The following is a 23,802-nucleotide window of genomic DNA, read 5'->3' as shown; positions in this document are numbered from 1 at the left end:
CTGAGGGTTATTCTTGTATATAAACTTTTATAAAAGTAGTTAAATAAACATAATTTCAAACTTTTTTTAGTAATTGTTCTGGAATTGTAATTTATAATATAACTCTTTCCTCATGAACCCATATTTCAATGAGTTGGTTTTGTGTCTACCAGAATCACTAATGCTAAACTGAAGCAAGAGAATAAAATTTCAGATGTAGGAGCCTGAAGTGGAGCAGGAAAGGAAACCCAAACCCAGACAATTTATATTAGCTAATAACTTGCAGTAGTGTTTGTTTGTTTATCTTAATCAGAGCTCTTTTTAATAAAAGTTATTATAGGACTTTTCTTATAACTTCTGTGAAATGTCCAACCATTAATTTAATTCCATTAAATATGGAATGCATTGGAGAAAATACTTTTAGGTGCTTTGAATAAAGAACTTCATAAAGGGAGCACAAACCTCTGGTGTGGATACAAGAAACTCCAGAAAGCACAAGAAAAAACATGTTAAAGTGTTTTTTTTTCCCCTTTTGTTCTTTATGTCTGATCATTCTTCAAAGACTCATTACCAAAAAAAAAAAAGTATAGAATAAAGTCTGACAGTTTGATTTCTTCTCTATTTCTTCCTCCTCCTCCAGCTTCTGATCATGTGTGTGGTCACAAGCATGGAATATATTGGTGCCCCTGAGGGAATGGCTGGGCCTGAGGTCACAGAGGACACAAGTGACACACAGGAATTAACAGATCATGGATGGGTTGTTGTGCCCATAAATTATAAATCTTTGACCCAGAAAAAGCAGTTTTGCTTTTCTCGCTTTCAAATCTGTGAATTTGGAGTTTCGCAGATATTTAACTCAGCTTGATGATGTTGTCCAGATTCCTGCTGTCAGTTTTGATGGATTTTTTTTCACATACCATGGGTTTGCTTTAATCATAAATATTTTATTACATTTCTGTTGTTTTTTTAGAGCAATGAGCCATCCCACTGCACTTCCCCTGGTGTGTTTTCATGCTTTTTTTTTGGTCTCCTTCTACCAAATATAAAACACTGCAATGCTGCTCATTCTGTCAGGAATATCTTACAAAAGCCTGTGGTGTTCTGGCCATGGCGTGGTTCACTGTGTGTCACTCAGGAGGGGAATTTGTAAGGAATTTAGAAAGGATTTAACAAGAATTTGGTGCAAATAGTGTTTGAAAGTCATGGAGAACTGAGCATCTCACTCCCTTGGAGTGCTGAAAATGTTTCAGAAAATCCATGTGCCAACTCTCTGCTGTTTGCAGAGAAAAGCTTTGAAAAGGAGAGTTTTATCTGGAAATTCCTTGAGGATGGGGGTGTGCAGAATTCCCCCTGGAACTGAAGAGGCTGAAATGAATTTGAGGGGTTGGGAGGGTCTGGACACCTGGTCCTGCCCAGCACTGGGAGTCCTGGCCCAAGACTGGGATCTGCTGTTGAAGTCAGAGCTCACAAACACACAGAGCTGAGGGAACCCACCCCTCCCCTGAGCTAGACCTCTTTCTATATTCTTAGAGAACAATATTTACCAATTATTATTTTTGGCTTAAGAGTGATGGTGACATATTTTTAAGGCATCAGAGTAGCTGTGTGTTCAAGAGCCACAGGAATACAAAAACAGTGCCTGAGCACAGGGCAGGGGCTGCTTTGGTTTTGCTTTTCCTCAAGGCATGTCTGTATTATCATACGTATTTATTTGACTGAAATGTGAATTTTTTTTAAAAAAGGCACTTAAGGTAATAATATCCTTCTAATAATATCTACTCTAAATACTGTGTATTTAGTTGTAAGTTGGTGACTCTTAAATTGCACTGAATATATATAAATATATGTATTTATACTGTGTTTTTAATATATATTTAGTGTTTTATATATATATGCATGCACACTGTTTATAAATAGTATTTTGTATGTACATATAATGTTATATGTACATATAATTTCCTGTTCATATACAGTGTTTTATATACACATGCTGTGTTTATACACATTGTAAACATATCACACACATTTATATTTATATTTATATTTATATTTATATTTATATTTATATTTATATTTATATTTATATTTATATTTATATTTATATTTATATTTATATTTATACCTGTATATTTACCTTTTATTTATATGTGTACATATATTTATATTTATATTTAGAGGTAGAGTTATTTATATCTATATTTATATTTATATACTGTTTAGCAGCTTTATACTCACTACATGCTTTAGACTTACCATAATATTCACATTTCTAATAATGTGTCATACTTAACTTTTTCTCTATTTATTTATCCAAACCTTAAGATGGCCAAAACCTGATTCCCCCAGCTCTAATATGTTTGCATAACTCTCATCCTGCTGGTTTTTTTTTTTCCCCTGGCTGCATTTCTTCTGCTCCTTATTCTCTTTGCAAGAAGAGGAGTTGGAGTCAAGTGAGGATTTCTTGGTGCTTGCGTGAGGGATTACAAAGCTGCATCACATGTGCTCCTCCTAAGTCTCCTTTATCTGTCTGGCCCTAATCTGATTTTAAGTCTGGACTAGTAGGAGAGGGTGAGGGTGTAGCTTTAGGCCTTGGTTTGGGCAGAGCTCCCACCTTGCTGGGAGACAGTGGCCAATTAAACCTCTGTGTCTTTATTCTAACAATTCCACCTCCTTTGTTCCATCCTTGCTTTTTCGTGGTCTAAATCACCCAAGCTGACTCAAGTTTTAACATCCTTGGTTTAGTCTGAGTTTACATCATCTGTGAATGGAGATCAGAGAATCCCGCAAGGGGTTGGGTTGGGAAGGACCTTGAAGGTCACCCAGTGCCACCCCCTGCCATGGGCAGGGTCACCTTCCACTGTCCCAGATTGTCCCAAGCCCTGTCCAGCCTGGCCTTGGGCACTTCCAGGATGGGGCAGCCACATCTTCTCCAGGTAACCTGATTTTTTTGGGGGTTTCTGGACTATTTTCCATAGTGCTCAATTCAATTTTTAACTTCCTTCTCCAGCTTACTCCGGGTTTTTATTGCATCACTTAAACCAAAATTGTTTTATTCTATTTTATTATATTTTTCTACTTTTTTAATTCCAGCTCTGTGGAAAATCAGAGGGAGAAGGTTGTTCCTGAAAAACTGGCCTGAAGTTTAGCTCACAGTAGGAACCTGCTGCAAGATTTGGTTCAGCATCACAAGAAACCCCACTGGAGGGATCAGTTAAAACACAGATGCTCTCTGGATTTGGCCAACTGCAATTTCTCTCTTCTTTTTTATTACCATTAAAATATATGGCTCAATAATTCACGTTAATGTTTAGTTTATGTGGAAAAAGATAAGAGGCATGAATCAGAATAATTTCCAGCCAAGTAAAAATTCTACTAAATAGTTTTGTTCTTTTTTATTAAAAAAGCAGAGTTTAAAATTTCTTTTTAAATACAGTAAAACTTTGATATTTTCCACTGAAGTGTATTTGTTTCTTTGGTTTTGTCTGTCAGCAGCTTGTCCTCTATCTTCTAATACTTGCAGAATTTTCAGTTCACATTTACCAAAACCCAGAACTTCTTTCAAGGGGACTATAAATGTTTTAATAGGTAGATTTTATATTTTGAATGGTCTGTGGTGGACGTTGTTGCCATCAGTGGCTCCAAGAAATAAGTTAAATTGTTGTGTGCTGTGAGTTCTGTGCTCATTTGCAAGCAGCTTTTGTTAAAGAAAAAAAAAAAACAAAGAAAGAGAAAAAAAAGGTCAAGAAGAAGATGAGTGGCTTCTTATTTCTGGAAGACGAAGAAGATGAGTGGCTTGATAAAATGGTGTTGACAAGTTCAGCTGTTAACCATCCTCTCTTTAAATAATATTTTACATTTTTTTTCCTATTTTTTATGTTTTAATATCAGTCTGTAGAAAATCATCATGGTAAAGCTACATATCCTGCAGGTGAGTTCTGGGAAAAAAAAAAAAAAAAAAATGAAGAGATAAAATTCCTGTTCCCGTGGGCGCTGCCTGTGCTGAGCCAGGGCGGCGTGCGGGGTCAGGGCGATGCCAGGGCTGTGGTTCACATCAGGGCGATGGGTTTGGAGCCGGGCGTGTTGCTCAGGTAGGAAGGGGACACCGTGTCCAGCTCCATGAAGGCCGAGTAGAGCGTGGTGAGCTGCAGCTCCGGCGCGCTCCCGTGCGCGCTCCCGTGCGCGCTCCCGTGCGCGCTCCCGTGCGCGCTCCCGTGCGCGCCCCCGTGCGCGCTGGGGCCGCCGCTCTCCAGCTGGCAGTGCGAGGGAAAACACTGCGGGGATGATGAAATGAGGACAAGGGGATCCACGGCCAGGCTGTCGTCCTTCAGCTCCTCCCAAAGATTCCCTACAACAGAAAAAAATCCCCGTGCTGGTTAACAGATTTGTAGGAACCCTGAATGCTGAGAATTTTAAATTTTCTGTGCCGAAAGGCACAGAGCCACGAGAGAATAATACTGCATTTGACATGAGAAGGCTTCCAAAATTGAATGATAGAACTGAGATTATGGGTGTGTGGCTTGAATAGAAGTGTGTGATATCACAGGGTGGAAAACTTAAAGGTTTATAATATATGTAAAACATCTATATTATATAGCTTATATATATTATATAATATACAATTGATATAATATATATAATATTATACATAATCATGCAATATATTATACATTATACATTATACATTATACATAATATATAACATATAATATATAATATATAATATATAATATATAATATATAATATATAATATATAATATATAATATATAATATATAATATATAATATATAGTATATTGTATATTGTATATTATATATTATATATTATATATTATATATTATATTATATGCAATATATCATATATTATATACAGAATATAATAATAGAATAATAATATTATATATAATAATACAGAAAACATATATAATATATTTAATATATTATATATATATATTAATATTACATATATTATGATATAGCTATTATTGTATTATAAAATATATAGGAATATAGCAATACAGAAATACAGCAATATATATAAAACATATACATATATATATGAATCATTATATATATATGCACATACACACATATACATATATAAATATATATATATATATATATATATATATATATATATGGTAAGATGGAGGTTTTAGTGTTGTGGCTGGTGTTCTGCTTCACCTTCTTCTTCTTCTCCCTAGGTTTGGGTGGTATTGTGTAATTGGACAGAAAAGTCTCTGCATCGTGGATTTTGGGTGGTTGGTTATTGGGTTAAAAGTAAAAATAATTTAGGTGTCATTTCTTAATTGGATAATTTAGCCTTAAAAGGCCTTGTAGAGAAAGATCGTGAGCCATTTTGTAGCTTGTTAGTAGAATGCTGTAGAACTCACAACTTGTATAGATAAGAAATAATAAACATTTGAGCCTGAATACAAAATACCACCTTCAATCCTGACCTTGGCAGAGGCAGAAAATGAGCTAAAGAATCTACACAGTTTGATTCAGATTTCTTTTTATTTTCTCTCCATATGTTTCTTTATATTTGCTTTTGAATCATTGTGTTGCAGGAGATGCTGGTTATTAAACATTTGTGTGGAGGTGATCCTAATCTCTTGGGACTGAGGAAGGGAGGAGGTTGTTTAGATGGGTATTATTTGTCTGTCTCTGTACATTTAAATCTGGGAGAAAACAGCATTAAATTAAGAAAATTATTTCAAAAATTCTGTTAGAAACGTATATTTATGAAGAATATAAGGAGACACCTCAGAAAATATAATTGTTTGGGCTGTAGATGCTATTACTGCCTTAGGAAGAGGGAAAGAGCATCCTTTTTAGCAGAGATGTGGAATCAATATTGATAAAGAAGAATGTTAGCATGTTAATTCAATCAAATTTATTTCTCTTGGTGCCTTTCACTCGACAATTCTCATGTAAGAATGGCACTAAATAGCTGTGCTTGCGTAGCTTTCAGTTGAAAATAGGTCTGAATTTAAAGAACACATTCTAAAAACTGTATTGCAATGTTTAGTATCAGCAATTGCAGCCAGGGGGGCAGTAGGAATGTTTTTTCTGTTCCTGGATGCAAATCTGTATCTTCCTTGGGAAACTTTTAAAAGGTTTAACACAAAATTGCATTGTGTTTATATAAAATGTAACCCAGGAAGGTGGGGTTTGTAACAGTGGCATGGAGATGTGAGAAAAGGGAGAGAAATGGATCTTGTGGAGGTTGGGATGGGATGGGATGGGTTGGGATCCATGGGATGGGATCCATGGGATGAGATCCATGGGGTGGGATGGGATGGGATCCATGGGGTGGGATGGGATGGGATCGGATCCATGGGGTGGGATGGGATGGGATCCATGGGATGGGATGGGATGGGATGGGATCCATGAGGTGGGATAGGATAATGGGATGGGATTGGATGGGATCCATGGGATGGGATGGGAGGTAACAAACCTGACTCTCCAAGATAAAAACACCTCCAACACCTACCTTGGAGATCAAAATCAGTGAGGGACGGATTGAGAGCATCGATGTCATTGCTGAGGTCTCCCTCCTGCAGCAGCGTGTCCTGCACCGTCCTGGCCGGAGAATGCTCGGGCAGCATCTTCATCCCGCAGCTCGGGGGGCTCTGAGCCGGCACTGGGGAATCCTGAGGGATGCTGGGCTGAGTCCGGAGCTGGCTTTGAGCCTCCCCAGCAGGGAACAGGCTCGGAGGCTCTGGCGTGTGCTGCAGCAGCGCCGTGGGGATCTGCGGGAAGCCCTGGGGGGACGCGAAGCAGCCGGGCTGCTGCCCCCCCAGCAGGGCGGGCAGGGGGCTCTTGGCGTGCAGCGCTGCCGAGGCGGGGATGCCGTGGAACCCCTGCGGGATGCCCGAGGAGAGCGAGGCCTCGCACAAGGGATGGGATTGCGCTGCCATCTGCCTGGAGAGGGAGGCACCTGCAGCGCCCGGCGGGCTGCACGACACCAGGGACGAGCGCAGCTTCTCGCTCTTGTCGCCTATCAGGGTGTCAAGCTCTTCTGGAAAACAAAGGGAAAGCCCGTGGCTGATTAATTTCTGCATTGCTTGCAGCAGGAGTTGTGATGCTGCTCAGAAAACGTCAAGGAAAAGTCCATGGCTGATTTATCCCTGCATAGCTTGCAGCAGGAATTGTGGTGTTATTCAGAAAATGATTAGGGAAAGTCCACAGCTGACTTATCCCTGCATTGCTTGCAGCAGGAATTGTGAGGCTACTCAGAAAATGACAAGGGAAAGTCCAAAGCTGACTTATCCCTGCATAGCTTGCAGTAGGAATTGTAGTGCTACTCAGGAAATGGCAAGGAATAGTCCATGACTGACTTTCCCTGGATAACTTGCAGAAGGAATTATGGAGTTATTAAGGAAATGGCCAACAGTTCTTATACATTAAAACCTCCAAAGCCTGAAATTCTTAGTTGGAAGGGACCCACAAGGATCATCAAGTCCAATTCTGAAGTAAATGGCCCATACAGGGATTGAACTCACAACCTCAGTGATGTTAGCACCATGCTATAACCAACTGGGATGTTTGCTTTTAAATTATTGTTGCCAAGTGAGTATGTAATAAATCCACTTTTAAAGGTTGGATACTTAGCAGTTAATCTCAGATTTTATTTGATATTTTGTATTTAGCATTTCAGCATGCTTTTTGTCACAGAGTGGTTTGGATTGGAGGGGATGTTGAAGATCATCTCATTCCACCCCCCTGCCCACAGGGACACCTCCCACCACACCAGGTTGTTCCAATCCCCATCCAACCTTGCTTTTTATCTTAAAGTTTAGTGAGATGTCAAGAGAGAATATTTTCTTGGGGAAGCTTCTTTGTGCTTATCTGTAAACACCTACAAAACTGGGTCTACTTTAATTCTGCTTATTTTTTTTACTTGTTTTGCCAACCAGGAAAAATCCTTAAATACTTTCCTAAATCATATTTAAATTCTCTTACGGATCTTGGTGAAAAGAAAAATTCTGGGGAAAATGTTTGAGAGCTAAAACACCGACAAATGACTGACCTGGCTTTGCCATACTCTTCCTCACAGCAACTGGGTCTTTCCTCTTCCATTTCTGAAGCTCCTCCTGCATCTTGTCAATCTTGGCTGGATTCAGAGCCCACAAACAGCCCTTTCGAGAAGAATTCCCTGACTTGTTCTCAACTTTCTCAAAGCATTTGTTCAAAGATAAGTTGTGGCGCACGGAATTCTTCCAACCATCTGGAGCTGTCTGGAGAAACAAACCCAATGTAAGAACAAGCTAAAAAAAAAAAAAATTAAAAGCTAAAAAGATATAAATAAATTAAAAATGTATGTATATATATATAACTGTGTTTTGACTGGTGAGGTTACAAGAAATGCTGTTTGCGTTTGTGCCTTCTCTGCAGTGAGAAACTTGTATGTTATAGAGGGAAGCCACAAAAATGTTACAGTCATGTTGTGTGGGAAGAGAGGGATCAGATAAAATAGTAACAGATAAAATAGTAACTGATCTTCTAAGCAAAAAGGTTGTCAGAGACCTGTTGGATCTTTAAGAGTGAATTTGCACGTCACAAAGAATTAAGTGTGTAAAAATTCATGTTCTAGAACTAACAAGAAATCAGGATCTATTTTAGAACACCTAGAAATATTTCCAATTCTTCATTAAAGTACTATGTGCTACCTGGGCTCAAATTCAGTGTCCAGGCAGACTTCAAAGAGATTTCTTATGCTACTGTAGGTGTAACTTTGTGTGCTGGCCAATTACATAACCAAATGGTTTAATCACAAGCCCTCCAGATGAGATACAGGTTTCCACAGCTGATCACTCATCTCTGTGCTTTGCATTTACTTTTAACTCAGCGGTAGAAGCTGGAAGGTTCTTTAAACTGGATCATCAAAATGATTATTTTCTTTTTGCCAAAAAATCCTCATATTTGCTTTTCAATTTCTCATAAGAATTGCAGGAAATGAAACAGCTCTCTGAAAAGGGGGGAGGTTGTCTGTGGCTATTGATTCATATTCATGGATGCAAATACTTGTCATCATAACTGTTTATGTCAAGCAGAGAATTATTGAACAGAGAGCATGAAAAATAAATGTGGGTTTCCACAGTCTTTTTTAAAATGTTAAAAATTAGAATTTCCCTCTTAGTGGTTTTTTTTTATATTTTACATTTTTTATTAATAGGATCCTTCTCTCATAAAAAGCCAGATTTTTGATAGCTTGATAATTTCTTTAATCATTGTCTAGTCCATCAGACTTCCTCTATGACCATCTTTTATAAATCTGAGCCCATTTTGGCTTTCACCAGGCAGACTGTGAATTTTGAACATATTTTGATGAAATTATTTTATCAGGATTTAATTTTTGTACATGCTTTTATAAGGAACATAAAACCTGTTGTTTTGTGGGTTGTAAAGAACTATTGTGTGGATTAAGGCATTAAAAGTCTTATTGATGAGATGAGGGTTCAAATTTAATACTCACTTCATAAAAAAAAAAATAAGTGTGGAATTAAATACATACTATTTACTAAAAGAGAGACTATTTTCCCTTCAGAGCAGCAGAGCCTCTTCCATTTTGGCCCACCTGATGTCAGCATTTCACTATCCTGTCTCATGGATGAGACAACACAAATTGGAAAAGAAGAAAAGAGAAGAGAAGAGAAGAGAAGAGAAGAGAAGAGAAGAGAAGAGAAGAGAAGAGAAGAGAAGAGAAGAGAAGAGAAGAGAAGAGAAGAGAAGAGAAGAGAAGAGAAGAGAAAGAAAACCTCAAATCTTTAAAGCCTTTTCTGCCACAGGATCACACTAAACACAACAAATCAGTTTTTTCTCCCTTGCAGATAATATTCAAGTAACTTTCTGGTAGTTCCAAAAGTGAATAAAGCTGTTCCTCCGAGGTATATTTTGTATTTAGCTACTGAACAAGCTGACCTGGAAGAATATTCCTGTTTCTTGCCCTGCACAGAGGCTCCCCACAGCCCTGTGTACCTAGACAGGATAATTGGTGTTTCTGCTCAGATGGGAGTGGCATGGGCTCCTCAGAGGCTTGCAGAACGCGTGGGGGTGTAAATTAGGAGATGGTTTTAGAAACTGTACAAGCAAAAAGTACATGGATTGATTTTGGAGGCTGCTGCCAGGAGCTGAGCAGGTTCTTGCATTAAATTTGGGATTGCTGAGCTGTGAGAATTTATTTACCAGGTAGGGCTTAACACCCTGAGTGTGTCAAGAGAAAGAACACCAGTTTTTAAATCAGGTGTGATTGTTAAATGAGCAAACTTTGGCTGCTGGGGTTGCTCTTGAGTGGCTGGAATCTCCTTGCTGTGGCTGATTTTGGTAATCCCTGCGTTCAGCACGGTGGGGATGCAAGTGCAGAGTCACAAAATCAGCGGGGGAATCCCAGGATCACAAAATCAGCTGGGGAATCCCAGGACCACTGAGGTGGGAAAAGTCCTCTGAGGTCACCAAGTCCAGCCACTGACACTGCCAAGGCCACCACCAATCCATGTCCCCAGGTGCCACATCCACAGCACCTGAGCCCTTCCATCACACCACAGACCTTTCTGCCCTCTCAACCCACTGCCAACAACTCCAATTAAAAAGATTAAAGCCTTCTGTTAGACTCACTAATCACTACAAAAAAAAAAGGAGAAAATTATTGTCCAGCCCCACTGATCCTGACCAGCTCTTGAAGTTTAAAGAGTTCAGTGATCTTGCAAAACCCTTTCTCTTTAAATCTAGGTCTCAAGAGAAGGGAGAGGTACATCAAAGACTAATTCAGCTTTAGCTGTGTAGATTTTTTTTTTTTGAGGACGTAGGAGTTGGATTGCTCTGTTTCAACTAGAAATGAGATTGTTGCATCATAGAAACTAAATTTGCTGTGGCAGCGAATCCCAGTTAATTTGACTCTGCTTGTATCATCCCATGTCTCTCAGCAAGGCTCTGTGTGCACTTGCTCTCTCTTTTTCTCCAACCTAAATTCTTCCCCTCTCCCTGTTGTATTCTGCTTTTTAGTGAGCACTGGTGGCAGCAGCAAAATGTTCTTTGCTGATTTTTATGTGGTTTTATTTTGCTGAAGACTCTCCAAAAGCAGGCAGGGTGGAGGATATTAAATTTTGCCATATATTGGTAATTCTCTGCTCTAAAGACCAGAGGCAGACAGGGATTGATGACTGTAAATGTAATATCTGAGTGCTCATTCTCCCCTGGTTATTTTAAGGATGTTACAGTCAAATACATTTGGCTGCATCTGTGAGTAAAATGCAGAAATAAAGCTGCTACAAAATAGGGAATGTTTGGGTAGTACCCCCTGCTCTATTCTTTTCCTACAGCAGAGGCCTCATTCTCATCAGATTTAAAATGAATTTTAAAAAAAGGCACGAGGTTCTGAAAAACCAGGAAGGACCAGGATGGTGACACCTGGAGGAGCCACAATCCTGAGGGATTCTGCCCATTCTGGCAGCAGCATTTGGTTTAAAGCTGCTGATTCATTTTATAATCAATTATGTCATAACACAACAGAGAATTAATTTCAGTTTGATCTGATGAAAAAGCATGCACATGTAAAAATTATCAATAACATTCCCACCTCTCTGCTTGAAACTCTGGGTATTTTCCCGTGGATTCCCCTGGGATTTCTAATGGTTGATTTCTTTATTTTTTTCTCCCTTCTCTTGCTTGTAACAAATGGTGGAGTAGTTAGTGATTCCTCTGGGAGGAAATCTGGGAGTGTGATGGATCCTGACAGTTCTTCCTCTGTGATAATGTGTATTTTTCTCTGGTTACTGACATATTCAATCTTCTTTTTTTGTGTGTGTGCGCTCTATTTATCCCCAGTGTCCAAAACCACTACAAAATTGTATTGGAACATTTATTTTTTATGATTCTCAGTGTTCCTTTATTACAAATGTTTGAACGGCCTTGCTGTGGCTGTTTTAAATTTGCCTTGATGGCTGCAGGGCTATTTGCAAAAGGAAACAGGACAGACTCACTGGCTTTATTTTCATTTTTGGGCCTTGCTCACAGCTGAGCTCACCCACTGTGGACCTCAGTGAGTTGCTTTTGAAGAATCAGCACAAAAAAAAAAAAAAGCCCTGAGTGGAGCAGCCCTTGAAGATTCCATTACAGCTCTTTCAAAAACCTGAACTAATCCTGCTGCTCTTGGATGCCTGTGCTGACTGAGCATTTCCCAGTGCCATTCCAGGTGTGAGGAGCCATTCCCAACCAGCAGGGATCCGAATTTCAGTGGTGATGCTGCAAACCACCCACCCCTTCCCTCCCCAGCTCACCGTGTCATTATGAGCTTAGTGCCATCATCACAGCTGACACTTCTCTTTGTGCAGGGCATGCAGGGGATGCTGTTGCCCAAGATGAACATCCCAGCTCCAGGTTGGAGTGAGATAACCTGGAATTCTCTGCTTCCACACCAGTCTGGAGCTGCTGCTGGTGGCACAGGAAGCTACAAGACCAGTTCTGCCTGTGTTTGAGATCTTGGAGGAAGCAGGGAATGTGTTTTTTGAATTATTTACCCTTTTTATGGTGAGGAATGGTCACTGTTATACACCCAAGCTCACAGCTGGAACAGCTCTTAATATCTTTGACCACATTTCACATTTCTATCTAGGTGCAAAAGGCTGGGGAGCTTGTGATCATGGGAGTATGCAGTGTGTAATTGATTTGGTATTAATCTCCCAAGAAATAATCCCTTTTCATAGCTGGAATCCCATCCCTCACTCTCTCTCTGTCCCCTCCCCGTCCCTGTGGAACTCACCTTAAAGTAAGGGAAGTGTTCTGTCATGAAATTGTAAATCTCACTGACTGGCAAACTCCCTGTCTTGCTGTTTTTGAGAGCCATGAAGATCAGGATGCTTTAGGGAGAGAAAAAAACAAAACAAACAAAGCATTTTAGCCTCTTCTGCCTGACTCCTCACAACCAAAATTAGATCATTTTTTTGCACTGTGTGTAATTATTCTGACTTTCACTGTCATAGCACAAATACAAAGATGATTTTATGTTTCCACTCAGTCAATTACAAAAATCTCCTTAACTCCTACAGGAAATTCTCCAGGCCCATCTAGAAGGTCCAAGTCGGGTTTAAATAAAAGAGCATAGAAAGTAGAATCAAGACCTTCCAATCCAGCTGGTGTGGAGTTATTGAAGGTTTTGTTTGACTGCTGGAGGCCACAAGGAGAATCAAACTGACAGTGACAGAGGGATAATTAAAATTTAATTGCCTGATCAACTTTGGGGGCTAAACCCGTGTGGTGACTGCTATAGCTGATACATTTTCAAGGCATTTCCTTGCTCAAGTAACTGGGGAAAAAATCAGTTTTAATACAGAACTGACAACTAAGTAGCACCAGTCTTGTGCTGATGAAATTCACAACATTTAATTTTTTTCCTTGGAGAAATGTGTCAATTTTTTTTTTTCCTTTGAGGAGTGATCAAGACCGCTCCCCTGCTTTACAACACTTAATTTCTGTGTGCCTTGGCTGGCCCCAGAGCCTGGAACGTTTTGTGATCCACAGGGACAGGACAGAACACCCCGGGAAGAAGACAAATGGAGCGAACGTGTTGCTGCAAACGATGCTGGAAACAGGCCAGGGGTGAGCAGGGTATTTCCTGTAAGGTGAGGGCTTGGAAAAAGATTGGATTACCTGTAGGAGTAGATGGGTTTGGGGAACAGAGGCTGCTGAGATTCTTGGCTGCTTTGAGGAGCAATCCTTTGGTAGGGGTAGTGCGAGGAAGCGATGTAAGTCACGGGGTAGCTGCCTCCTGAGGGGTACTGGGGGGACAGCAAAAATGTTATTTATTTTAGCAACAACCTCCCAAAAATATTCCCTAATAACAGCATTATTTCTGAGGATATTGTATGGGGAAAAGTATTTTCTTCTTTATTGCCTGCTATGAGGAGCTGTGTCCTATTAATCATACCCAGATAATTCTTAACTTTATAGACCTAAAGCTTATCTCCCTCCAGCCATCTCTTTTGAAGTATTTCAGCCTGCTCAGCCTCCCCTGAACATGCACACAAATAATGAGTGATGTCATTTTACTGACATTAAATCCTCAGACCACCGGAATAGAAAACTTCAGTGTTCACCTTATAAAAACCAGCTGAGGAAGTAAAGCTGCTAAAAATGTAGGAAGAAACAAGGAAGTTTTGACTGAGCCTTATTTGGGTTTGTGTGCTATTTTTGTTGTTGCTTTTTCCTTTAGGTGGAGGAGGTACAGAAAGGCAAAAATTGAAAGCATATCATATTTGCTGCTAAGGGAATAGTATCCCAAAATCTCTGCTAAAATCACTGTTTCTGTGCAAGGCAGGGAAAAACCAACAAACAACAGCAAGAACTTCAATGGATGCACCAGAACATATTTAAGATGAATGTATTATTATGGAATAAGTCAGTGATGTCATCCCAGGGGTCAGGAGAGCAGCACATGAGACATTTTTGGGGTGGTTTCACATAAATCAGGAAACATTTATGCCCCTCTTGCCCTTGCCCTGGGAGCAGCCACAGGAGCTCCCTGAGGAATGCTGACCAAACTCTCCAGGAGATCCCTAAGCCTGCCCCAAGACACACTGAAGTGTTGGGATCACCAGGATAAAAAATCCAGGTGAAAGATGAGATGATCCCCACAGGCAGCCTGGAGTGCACCAGAGCTTCCATAGATTTGTCCATTTTTTTAATACAGCACTTGGTCTTTTTCTTTTCTGAATATTCCACATTTTTCTTCCACAAATTACAGTTTAAACCTGCTGCAAAGAGGCTTTCAGGAGCAAAGGGACATGATGTAGTTTAGGTAAGATAACATCAGCTGGCTCTCTGGGAGAGCAATTTCTGCCTCTTCCAGATGAATCTTGGCAGATTCCAGGGGTGAGGACATGGCCAGAATTAGAATTTCTGTCACATGCTATTAAAAAAAAATCAACCTGGATGACTTCCCTGGCACTCATAGGTTGCTGAGCCCTGTCCTGGTGTTTCACTGCTCAGCTCCAGCAATCCTGGGCCACGAGGTTTGTGTGGTTCCTCTGGAAAAATCATCATGTAGCTCTCAAGACTCATGGGGAAAAATCCCTTGGACATCTCCTTAGTTTCTAATTCCTTTATTTTTTTTTTGGATCAATAGTTTTGATTGATCTTGGTCTTTGTCCCCTTAAACAGTAAAATATTCACAGTTTATTTATTTATTCTGTACTCTGAATAATTGATGTCATTTTCTTGGTAATTTTATGCTGGCTGCTGGAGTTTTCCTTGCATGTTTGCTTTTATCTTCCTCACATTGAACTGCCTGAAATGGAATGTGGAAAACCAGACTGAATAGACTCAGTTGTTTGCATGGTGAAAGGAATGAAATGTACATAATTAATCATGTCCTGCCTTGTTAAACTAAATATTGGGCACAATTAGAGTCTCAGAGCAGCTGTGAACTAATTTTTGTGTGCACTGTGGTGCTCCCTGCCTTGTGCACTGGCTGCAGATTTCCCCCCAAGAGTAGAAAATCAAGAAATTCCTACAATAATTCTGATTTTTATTGGTTTTGGTGGCTCTTTGAAAGATAGGGCTGGTTTTGATGTCATCATGAAAGGCCAGACCTGGGTGTTTTAAGGATTATTTCTGTTTTATTGGTTTCATGAATCCCTTTGGAGGGAAGGGAGGCTGGGGAATGGGCTGGAATGACAGGCTGGAGCTGGTTTTACAGTCTGCCATGGCATGAAAGGTGTTTTATGGTGGGTGGGTGGGTGGGTGAGTGACTCCAGCCAGTGTCTGCTCCTCATTTGGGTCAATAATAACTCATTTTTCTTCTGAGTCACCACTCCTGTTGTGTCCAGCCAAGGGGAAGGTGAGGCTGTTTTATCATCTGCACAGAATTAATGAAGGGGCTGAATCCTCTCATCCCTCTAATGAAAACTGAGCTGGAACATCCTTCACTCCAGGGCCCGTTCTGCAGAGTGCAACTTCCTTGGAGTGATTGAACTCGCACTGCCCCATTCCAGCTGGAAATGGAAGGAGTTAATCATGGGGCTGCTCCATGCAGGAGAGCTCATTCCACTTTTCTCAGCTCTTTTTATTTTCCAGTTTTTGTGGCACAGGGATAGCAATTCTACCTCTTTCGCCAATTAGACCTTTTTTAAATTTTATTTTTTTAATTTTTAAAATTTTTTTTAAATTTTATTTTTATTTTATTCCTGAGCAGTAGAACACCTTGCCAGACTTTTTCTATATTAACATTAAGCACAGGTATTGAAAAGTCTGACAGAAACCTGCTGCACTTCAGAGATTTGTCCCAGTGCCAGCCTGCAGGTGGATGGAGGATTTTCCTCTTGGTGCCTGTTGGATCTTGCCTGGCAGCTCCCAGGAGCTTTAAATCTGGAGGTTTTTGGAATGTGATCAGCACAGAAACAGCACTGCTGTCAAATCAGCAGGGACAGGGGAAAGGTGCCTGCTGCAGAATGGATAAAGAAATTAAGAATATTCCATGAATTCACCTCGTAAGTGGGGTTTCTGCACATAGAAATGGCATTTTTATAGTGAATAAAATATATGGAGCTGTGACATATCCACAATAGTTTATATTTGCAGCAGAGCTTTTATTTTTGGCACCATTTTGGGACCATTTTCTTCTAAAATAACAATAATGGACTTGTAAGTTAGGATGGTAGTGCAATATCATCATTAGTTTTAGTCTATTTAGATTATATTTTTATATTTTATATTTATGTTTAGTCTTAATGTTAGTTTATTTTATTTTCATTTATTTTATTTTATTTTTATTTATTTTATTTTATTTTGATTTTTACTATTGTCAATTATGCTTCAGCTGAATAATCCTTCTCTTGGGATGATGTAAGAAGCAAAAGGTTTCAAAAGAGATTTGTGTGCCATCAAGCACAAGGAAAGTGAACATCATTCTTCTGTTCCAATTCCACTTTAAAACATTTTTCTATACTTGGTCTGAATTTTAACAATCTATTTAGGGTGGTTTTTTTCCTGAAGTTAAAGGAAGTTAAAGGAAGTTGGTGTGTCACCCTAGGACACACAGTTAATAAGATCCTGAAATACCAAGATTTATGTTAATAATTTATCTGGCTCCAAAGTAAATTTTCTTGTGTGTAATGGTGAAAATATAAATACCCAGCACTAAGATTCCATTTCCACAATTTTTGGTTTGGTATATTTTTCTTCTTTTTCTTAGTGAGCATCTTAAATTGCATTTAGCAGTGGTTCTTTTTAGATCTGATAAACTGAATGTAGGCATATAAACATGGCCCTGCAAACCCACAAATGTAAAGATATTTTAAAATACCTCTGAAAAATCGTGATGACCACAATTTTTGTACCGTTTGAGCGCTAAAAATCGGGGTTTTTGGTGCCCCAGCTGTACTGACCTGGTGGAAAGGGTGTGAGGAGCAATACATCTGCTGCACCTGGGGCTGGTAGCAATACAGGCCAGGCTGCCCTTCCAGGGGGGGTGTCCTGAGCTTCATGTCTGAATCCCCCTGCAAAACAATCGAGAGAGGAGTGATTAGAGAAGACAGGTACATTTAAAACAGGATAATTAATCACTGCCGGGATTTGCCTCCGCTATGTTGGGTTTTGGGGTTTAATTGTGTTTTGGTAAGGGTTAGCAGAAGTTGGTTTGTGTTTTAATGGTGCAGATCTGGGGTTGGCCATCCCTGGGAGTGGCCAGGGCCGGGTTGGGACAGTGGGAGTTGTCCCTGCCATGGCAGGAGGTGGCACTGGGTCACCTCTGAGGTCCCTTCCAACCCAAACCACTCCATGATTCCATGTAGAAACAAACCAATTCCTGCATTTCCATAATTACAGCTTGAAAAAAGGAAATCCCAGCCCACATTCCATGCAGAGAGCAGTTCAGAAAACATCAAGCTCTGTTTATATTCTTTTTTTTTTTTTTCTCTCTCTGCACAAACAAACCACACACCCCAGCTTTCATTCCTGAGTGTGCACAAGTGTCTCCCTCGTTTTCCATTCTCCCTGATTTTATCTTGCAGGCTGGCAGTGCCTCCAGCTGCCTCTGGAATTTTGGCAGGTCTGTAATGTACAGGAAAGAGGTGGCAGAGAAAATTCACACTGGGCTGGCTGCTGGGTTCAACCAAGATGCAGGAAATATGTAAAAAATGGAGAAATTCAGTGAGAAACTTTTCCAAGAATCCAATAGCACTTATCCTTCTGCTTTAAAACATGGCCAGCTTTTATGGCATTTTAGTCTGTCTGAAAATATTAATAAATAAACATATATACACATTTTTTCTTATATGTATTTTATATATCATGCATGTAGTATATCTAATAAATATAAAAATATTCAGTATTTTTATGTTATATTATTAGAAGCACAAATTAGACTTGGTTTGACATCCACTACAAATAAACATCAGTGTTATCTTGGTTATCTTCATCACCACCAGATGAAGATTTTCAGAAATTCCAGCTTTCCAGCAGCATGGAAGTGATTTAAAGGTGGGAAGTTGGGTGCTGGCAGGACCCAACAGGGAGTAGCTACACCTGCTTGTAAAGGGCTCCTGCACTGCTGCCTTTGCATCCTGCAGCCCAGGGATTTGGGAAGGAAATGGGAATTTTTTTTTTTTTTCCATCAGCTGCTCATAGGTTTTGCAGCCCTGAACTCCTCTGACCTAGATGAGTGTTTATCCAGGAAATAAGAGATTTAGATCAATTTCCTCCTTAACCTGGATGGCTTCAATCCCCAGGTATGTTCCCTGACAACATCTCTCCATTCTCCTGGTCTTAATCCAATTAAGCCTTTTTTTTTTGTTTTTGTAGCCCAGAATTCCTCCTCTCCCAGCCATTCAGAACCAGCTCAGGGCTCTCCTCTGGCAGGTAGAGTTGTTCTTTTTGGCTGCAGGAGATGATCAAGATGCACTTTACACCTTGGATCACAGCAGAGATATTGTGGAGGCACTGGAGGGGAATTTAATTTGCTTTCCAGGGATCTCTGCTGCCCTAAAATAGGCAGTTGCCTCTATCAGGTATTGAAATAGCCCAGGTAACTTTGCACTGCACATATAAATAGAGCCGACATTTATTTTTTGATGTCTTGGAGTTTCTCTCTCTATTTGCACTGAGAAAAGTGCAGGTGAGCTGAGCTGTTGGACCAAATCTGCTCCACATCCTCATGCTTGAAAATATTGTTTTGTGAACTTTTGTCTCTAGAAAACCCCAGCTGATGACAAATTTGGACATTTAGGATTCATGTACCCTGTCTGATGGAAAATCATTTGTCCTTGTGCCTCTTTCTGAGGACTGTTTGAGGAAAAGACCAGAAAAGAGAAAATTTGGAGAAATAAACACGGATATGTTTAAATCTGCTTTCCCTGAGCTCTAGCCTGTGTCCTGACAGAGTGATAAACATTTAGGATTTGTGTACCCTGTCTGATGGAAAATAATTTGTCCTCGTGCTTCTTTCTGAAGATTGTTTGAGGAAAAGACCAGAAAACAGAAAATTTGGCCAAATAAACACAGATATATCTAAATCTGCTTTCCCTGACCTCTAGCTTGACAGAGCGATAAACACCAACATAGTCACTACAACAAGGAAATCCTCCCAATAAGAAAATCCTTCCAAAAGCACATTTTTAGCATTGAAAACCGTGCAAACAACACCAAAACCCCACTGACCATGACCTGAGAGCCGTGCTCCTGCCCCGTGGTGCCGTACTGGAGGCTGCTACACCACGGCTGCTCCGTGGAGATGTTTGGGATGTGGGTGGGAAACGCCTCCGGCTCCTCAGCAGATCCCGGCAGACCCTCGAAGCCATCGATGCTCCTGTGGCTCTTGAAGGGAGAAGCTTCTGGTGGCAGGGCCTGGTGAGCTTCCTGGAACACATCCTCGCTGATCTGCCTCTTGTAAGGGTGGAAGGGGTTCCTGCTGCTCTTGAGGAAGCGCTCGTAGCTGCCGGCAGTGCTCTCCTCGTAGCTGCAGCGCCGGAATCTCTCGGCGCTGAAGGATGCCCTGAATTTGTTCTCGCCACAAGGGATTCCTTGGCTGGCAGGGAACCCCCCCTGGATGGGGTCCTGGCATGGGGAGGCAGGGCTGGGGCTGGGAGAGGATTCCGAGCTCGTCCTTTCTGTCCTGGTGTCTGGCTCATAGGGCTGGCAGCTGTAGCTGGGGTTATCCTGTGATGGGATATTGATATTCATTTATTTAGGGTCAGGACTGAAGTTTCAATGAATATTTTATTTTTTTAATTGTCTAAGTTATTTATTTATAGAAAATTTTAAATATAAATTTTATATTTTAATATTTTTTAAATTATGTTAAAAGCTGCAATGGAATATTGACATTTATTTATTTAAGTGTGAGCAAAGATTTAATTATTTTAATCGTCTAAGTTATTTATTTATAGAAAATTTAAAATAGAAAAAATTATATCTTAATTACATTAAAATATAAATGTAATATGTGATGGAATATTGACTTTTATTTACTTAAGGTCAGGATTAAAGTTTAAGCAACTAGTTTATTTTCATTGTCTAAGTTATTTATTTATAGAAATGTTAAAATATAAAGTTTATATTTTAATTACATTAAAAGCTGCGATAGAATATTGACATTTATTTAAGGTTATGATTTAAGTTTGAGCAAATATTTTATTATTGTCACTGTCTAAGTTATTTTATTACTGTCTAAGTTATTTTAATCTTGTAAGTTATTTTATTATTTTCATTGTCTGTTATTTATTTATAGAAATTTTAAAATATAAAATTTATATTTTAATTATATTAAAATTTTTTACATTAACATTTAATTACATTAGAATATAAATGTAATATGCTGTGGAATATTGACATTGATTTATTTAATGTCAGGATTTAAGTTTGAGCAAATATTTAATTATTTTCATTATCTAAGTTAGTTATTTATAGAAATTTATTTATAGAAATTTATTTATAGAAATTATCTAAGTTATTTATCTATAGAAATTTTTAAATATAACATTTATATCTTAATTACATTAAAATATAAATGTAATATGCTGTGGAATATTGACATTGATTTATTTAATGTCAGGATTTAAGTTTGAGCAAATATTTTATTATTTTAATTGTCTAAGTTAGTTATTTATAGAATTTTTTTAATTAACATTTATTTATTTAAGGTTAGTATTGAAATTTGAGCAGTTATGTTATTATTTTCATTGTCTAAGTTATTTATTTATAGCAAATTTCAAGTATAAAATTTCTATTTTAATTACATTAAAAATGCATTTTTAATTGTAAGTATGAAATTACCAGTTCTAACCACCTTCATGCAGGGAAGCCCTAAAAAGATCTCAAGGGTTTTCTGGTGGCTTGGTATCCAAAACTATTCAGCAATTAATTGATAAAAGCAAGGCCAGGCTGGATTGGGCTTTGAGCAGCCTGGTGGAGTCAGTGGCACAGAACTGGACGATCTTTAAGTCCCTTCCAACCAAACCCCTCAGAAAACTGAACTGTCCTTGAAAAACAAGGACACCTTGACTCTGCTCTGCCCATTTCAGGGAAAAGCTGAGGAAGATCAGGTGATGAAAGATTAAATGACAGGAATGTGATAAGTGCAAGCCCTGTCGCCTGCAAGTTTAGTCAAATCAGCTTGATCTCATCCCTGCTGGGCTTCCAGGCTCCAGAAATGTTGGTGCTTACATCACTTCCCTTCATTAAGGTGGCCACACTCATCTGGAGACACAGGACAGGCTCCGGGCAGACACCCCAACCCTCCCGTGTCATCTCCTCCCTCCCTTGTGCTCTCCAGCAAAGAGAAACCAGCAGCCACTGAAGTGCTCTTTAATCTGGAGCAGGGCTGCAGTCTGGGTCTGGCACTGAAAATATGCATATAATGAAAATATGCATATAATGAAAATATGCATGTTTCCCTGACACCAGGGATGAGTAATCACTGGGAAGCCTTTGAGAGGACACACACAGGGCTGGAGCAGGGTGCTGTGCTCAGGGAGGGGGGAATGGAATGTCCTGTGCTCCTCAAAAAGGCAAAAACCAGAGTATTGAGTGCTCTCCAAATCCAAGAAATCCCACAAGGAAAATCAGGATAAACCCAGTTCTTTCTGCAGGGGGACACAGCACAACTTTCCCACTCATTTTAAGGAATGGAGCAGAGCATTCAGCTGGAGTTTAAGATTGGCTGAGCAGGATAACTCAGGTTTCTACCCTTCAGGAATAAAACTTCCAGTATTTGCTCTGTCACCAGTAGGTTTGGTGAGATTCAGCAAGAGCTGAATGTTTATTTTGATCTTTAAAGAAAGAGAACAGGCCTGGGCCAGTTTTACTCACACTCTGCTGAACTGGGGATATTGAATCCCCCTGTGCCTTCATCAGGTCCTGCTGGTCCCTTTCCAGAGTGTCCGAAGCAGAAAATTTAATATTGGACTGGTCCTGGAGTAGCGAAACCATCACCAAACCCACGGCAGACAGAAATCCTGTCAGGGCAAAAATCAAATTACAATAAGCACTTTTTAAAACTTGAACTGTGAAACAAAGGCCCTTGTTGGGTGCAGGTGATGGAACAGACTGGGATGTGCAGCTGGAGCCATCCTGAGGAGTTCCTGACACAGTGGAATTATTTTTTAGCTCTTAAAGAAATGTTCTGTAGACGCAATTCCAATGACAACGTGGTATGGGGTTTCTATGGATTCACCACATAATTTTTATAAAAATAAGCACTTTCTTTTCTACAGATCATAAATTAATGAAAATGTATTGTTTTGGGGTTAAGCAAATTTAGCAATGTCACTTAATTGAGAGATTGGGATATAAGTGCACCCCAGCTGTTTTCAGAGGGACTATATTAAAAAAAAAGGATCTTTTTCTATCATTACTCAGACTGATGGTTACAACACATTTATATTGTCACTTTTGTTTTCTATTAGTCCAAATCCCTTCAGCCTTTCTCTTCTGTTTTGCATGACTTAAATGTATCTGAGATATGTAAATGACTTCATCATTCCATCCCTGTTTTTGTTAGCTGGATCTCCTCTCAAGTTCCCAATCTTTGATCTTTGGATATAGGAGCCATATCTGATGGTGTTCTTTGGATTAAAAGGAATAAATTTAATCTTCTGGTCTTTTGTTTTCCTTGTTGACTGTAACCTTAGAGTAAAACAAAAGTAGAACATGCATCCTTTTATGTCATGCACCAAGTTTGTAGCTACATGAAGGTGTTCATGCTCATAATTTCAATTTCAGGTGGACAAGTCAGGTGGGAAAAAGCCACTTTTAATTCAAGAGTTAATCTGCCAGCGCTTTGCCACGTGTTGAAATAGCTCTTAGGTAAATATCTAAGGGGTTTGTTAGGTTTGCTTAACAAAGATATATCAACTAAAAACGTGGAAACCTTTTTTTGCCTTTCTAGTTCAAAGAGAAATCTGTATTTATGATGAGTAAAACTGCACTGCCCGGGGGGATGGAGCACAATGGGGCTTGGAAATCAAGCAGGAGACCTGTAGTAGTACATCAGGGGAAAAAAAATGATGTGAGAGAGAGTTCAGAAATGTCTCAGCCTCTTCTCCCAGTGGCTTAACTGGAGGCTGATGAGGAGAGAGATTCCTCATCTTGAAAGAGGCAGGTGGGAAAAATGCCAGCTAGAAAAGATATGAGAGTGTCTATTTGTAATTTGTGAGTGTCTATTTGTAATTTGTGAGTGCTCCACACTGGCTGCCCTCCCAGTGCAGCTTCCCCACTTATCTTCAGGTTATACAAAGCTGTCTCTGACCTCTCTTTTATACTGCATTGTTTTTCAGCCCAGCTGCCTCATTTGTGGTCTGGAGCATTAGAGTTTTAATAAAAAGCTTTTGCA

The 23,802-nt window shown here is 39.5% G+C and overlaps 1 protein-coding gene across 1 annotated transcript; it reads right to left on the bottom strand.

Moving 5' to 3' along the window:
* Positions 1–3,951: 3,951 nt before the first annotated feature.
* FOXN1 (forkhead box N1) lies at positions 3,952–22,400 on the bottom strand. Its single transcript, XM_036395265.1, has 8 exons — positions 22,281–22,400; positions 19,632–20,129; positions 17,363–17,473; positions 13,629–13,756; positions 12,742–12,838; positions 8,014–8,221; positions 6,475–7,002; positions 3,952–4,324 (listed from the first exon to the last, which is right to left on the bottom strand). Exons 1-8 carry the CDS (start codon positions 22,398–22,400, stop codon positions 4,026–4,028), a joined length of 1,989 nt encoding a protein of 662 aa, XP_036251158.1. The 3' UTR covers positions 3,952–4,025.
* Positions 22,401–23,802: the final 1,402 nt, after the last annotated feature.

Source organism: Molothrus ater, chromosome 21 (assembly GCF_012460135.2).
Source record: "Molothrus ater isolate BHLD 08-10-18 breed brown headed cowbird chromosome 21, BPBGC_Mater_1.1, whole genome shotgun sequence".
In the NCBI taxonomy this organism is placed as follows: Eukaryota; Metazoa; Chordata; class Aves; order Passeriformes; family Icteridae; genus Molothrus; species Molothrus ater.
Note: the sequence above shows the minus strand (reverse complement) of the source record. Positions and strands in the feature narration are given on the sequence as shown.